This window comes from Rhagoletis zephyria, unplaced genomic scaffold, assembly GCF_001687245.7.
Source record: "Rhagoletis zephyria isolate East Lansing unplaced genomic scaffold, Rhagoletis_zephyria_1.1 Rzeph_scaffold_38062, whole genome shotgun sequence".
Lineage (NCBI taxonomy): Eukaryota > Metazoa > Arthropoda > Insecta > Diptera > Tephritidae > Rhagoletis > Rhagoletis zephyria.
In genome coordinates, this window is record NW_016195117.1 from 1 (window position 1) to 3,069 (window position 3,069).

General features: G+C 34.1%; 1 protein-coding gene across 3 annotated transcripts; it reads right to left on the reverse strand.

Annotated features, from left to right (window-relative positions):
• Nucleotides 1–221: 221 nt before the first annotated feature.
• On the reverse strand, nucleotides 222–2,446 carry MAN1 (LEM domain-containing inner nuclear membrane protein MAN1). 3 transcript variants are annotated; one of them, XR_001846520.1, is made up of 2 exons: nucleotides 403–2,350; nucleotides 222–346 (listed from the first exon to the last, which is right to left on the reverse strand). XR_001846520.1 is itself a non-coding variant. In XM_017605839.1 (2 exons), the coding sequence occupies exon 2, from the start codon at nucleotides 2,320–2,322 to the stop codon at nucleotides 535–537; it is 1,788 nt and encodes a 595-aa protein (XP_017461328.1). In that variant the 5' UTR covers nucleotides 2,323–2,349; nucleotides 2,412–2,446; the 3' UTR covers nucleotides 357–534. The 3 variants fall into 3 exon arrangements, 2 of the variants coding, with proteins under 2 accessions (XP_017461328.1, XP_017461329.1); XM_017605839.1 differs by lacking the exon at nucleotides 222–346 and adding an exon at nucleotides 2,412–2,446 and having other exon boundaries at nucleotides 357–2,349; XM_017605840.1 differs by lacking the exon at nucleotides 222–346 and having other exon boundaries at nucleotides 357–2,167; nucleotides 2,229–2,315.
• Nucleotides 2,447–3,069: the final 623 nt, after the last annotated feature.

Sequence of the window (3,069 nt, forward strand, 5' to 3'; positions counted from 1 at the left end):
TTGTCTACGCCGTCTCACCACGGAGAAAAATCTTACCGATTCGCACAGCCTAAAACTTATTTTGGCGGAAATTTCTTGCACTATATGTGCCAAAACCGTGTTTGTGTAAGATTAAATTTCACAATATTGCAATAGTAAATTTAAAAAACTAATGTTTAACAAAATTGTATAAAATTTATAAGGTTTCGGAACTCATTTCGAACTTTTCCGGACTTCATTTGTAAAGAAATAAATATTGTACCAGCATGCTGGTATGTTCTATGCTTCGAGCTTGATTTTACAATCCCTTGATGGCGCCAGTAAGCTGATGTCGTGTATCCCCCTTTAAACGCGCAGGATCTACGAACTATGAAAAATATTTATAATTAATTACATTTTATTTAGAAAATTAAAATATTTTACGGATCATATTATTTAGTAAGGCAGACGATATTCGCTGCTTCGTTTAACTGCCGTTTTTTTCATTCAAATTAAATAAAAGGATAATTACAATAAATGTATTTAAATACAAAAGTCAACAGGCTGTTGTTTTACTTAGGAATCTAAGCCCACACTGTTCGGAAAACGTGCTAGATACCGCTGTAGTCGTAAGAATTTAATCGATATTAAACGTTTGTCGAACCACCAGCCATTAATCTCATTATGTATTATACCAGCATCAATCTCACTACCACATCGAACATAAACACAGCAACTTTGTTTATCAATCTGGATATCTTGAATACAACAACGAGTTCCCACTTTCTCTATTAGAGCTGCTTCTATTATTTGTTTCAAATTCGGAATGTTGACTTCTGAGGAGTCAAACATATGCCGAATTTTTAAACATGAAGTAGGTGGGTTATCAATTTTATTTGCGCAATCGAATGCTGGACTTTGCCATTTCTTAAGAAGCCCATTTGCTCGAGTATTACCATTTGCATTACCTATCCATTTCATTGTTCGATAATCTTCTCCATCCACATTTTTTACACCAAATTGTATTCGGCTATCTGTTGCATCTAAAATTTGTAATGCTTCTTTCCAAAATTTTAAATGAGTGCTTCGTTTCTTAAAAGGAATCAGTTTATCACGCAAATGAATTATAATCACTTCACGTTCTTCTGGAGTTTCGCTAAGAGAAGCTCTATAAATGAGTTCGTTTACAATGTCTGTAGTGAACTGTTCAATAATATTAGAACGATTCACTCGCCAAGCCCTGATGTAACGATATATTGTATAGCTTATTCCAGACAGTAGAGCAATTATAGCTCCTATACCAATAATCACAAAGAAACTTTGAAGCTTTGTGACCAAAAAGCAAAATACAGGATTTACTATTAAAAATTTGTAGTTTTCCCCATCTGTTGTTGCTATATTCCACTGAGGGTTTTGCTTTATAAGAAATCTCGCATGTATCAAATGTTTCCTCCAAGTGTGCACATTGTAATTATGGCCCATTGTTTCCATATAATTTATGAGCTCTGCTTCGCTAATTGAAGTTTTTTTATTGTTACATTCATACTTTTTAGAACGAATTTTAAGGGTTTTCTCAATTTCCGCTATTAAATTAATTGCAATATCCGCGTCGACTGGAGACAAACAATCATCTGTTGTGAAGGTACCATCGCATACCGGTATTTGACTTACGAAATTGTAAGTTTGCAAATGCTTTGGACTTTGAAATATGTAAATTAATCCCAAGCAAATAAAAAATACTATGAACGTTCCAACTAGCACGCAAGGTTTAAAGCTTTGATTTAGCAGGGATTGAGTGCTTATATACGATAAAAAATCACACATCGTCCTCTTTGATTTGCTGAGATATTTGTTAGTTTCTTTTGGTAACGACAGAAGTGTTTGGAAATTATGTTCACATGCTTTTGGTTTTCGAAACGTTTTTTCCCGGAAACTCAATAATCTGCTTACAACTCCTAAATGAGATTCTTTGCAGGAGGTATTGGAAACATTCGTTTCTGGCGAACTTAGAATAAAATCCGTCGTAGGTGAATATAAATGATCAGTATGTTGCAGGCCACTCACAGTAAAAGGCAAGTACTCTTTAAGAGTGCGATTATATTTATGTTCAGTGCAGTTAGCGGTCTGCATTTCTTCCTTAACTGTGGACTTAATATTATATATGCGCCGAGTCATTGGCAAATCATGTTTAGACATCTGACCAGGATTCCTACGGTGTGACAGCATAGAGTTGGATTTGAAGTTTTTTCGTAATTTATTTATGAGTATACCACGCGTAGTCTCTGTGATAGGTATTTTAGGATATCCAAGGACTAATAATTTCTGCCTCAATTCGACATCACTTAGCTCCTCAAAGGTATTCATCTTATATTTTAATATGGTATGAAAAATTTATTCTNATCACTTAGCTCCTCAAAGGTATTCATCTTATATTTTAATATGGTATGAATAATTTATTCTTCAGTATATCCAGTAAACAAACTTTGTTTTTTTTCACCAAATTTGGTCCCCATAAAGGACTAGTGTTGCAAGCTGTGTGTGACAAAATGTAGACGGCGTCGTTTTCCAATTTTGTATGGGAAACAACAACACCACAGATTTTACGGTTAGAAAACGTCTTAAAATGTAGACGTCTACATTTTGAGACACTATTTGGAGCGAACTGTGAACACCCCAATTGATTAGTTTAGTACGACAGCATTACTAACGCAATTTGTACCAAATAGCCGAAAACATTTTAGTCAATTACTCGGAAACTAAAGAAGATATCCAAAAACCAGTTAACAAAAAATCGAAACATCTTACTTTAAAATATATAACTGCATCTATAACTAACTACAAATTGTCAAAATGACGCTTCCGGCAATTTTCCATCCAAGCGACGATATTTGAATGTTACTCGCATAATTTGGAGCCTGTATGTAAATTTTCGGGAAAAAAAGTTAAACAACATATTCATCTGCTGAAAAGATATTTTCGCAGATTCACAATTTATTTAAAGTAAATCTATCAGCCGTATCTCCAATTTCATGTGCATAAATCTCCCCGGTGCTTAAATAATTTTGACCACATTAAATAGCTGCACATCACCCTAATTGCCGAAAAAGCGTT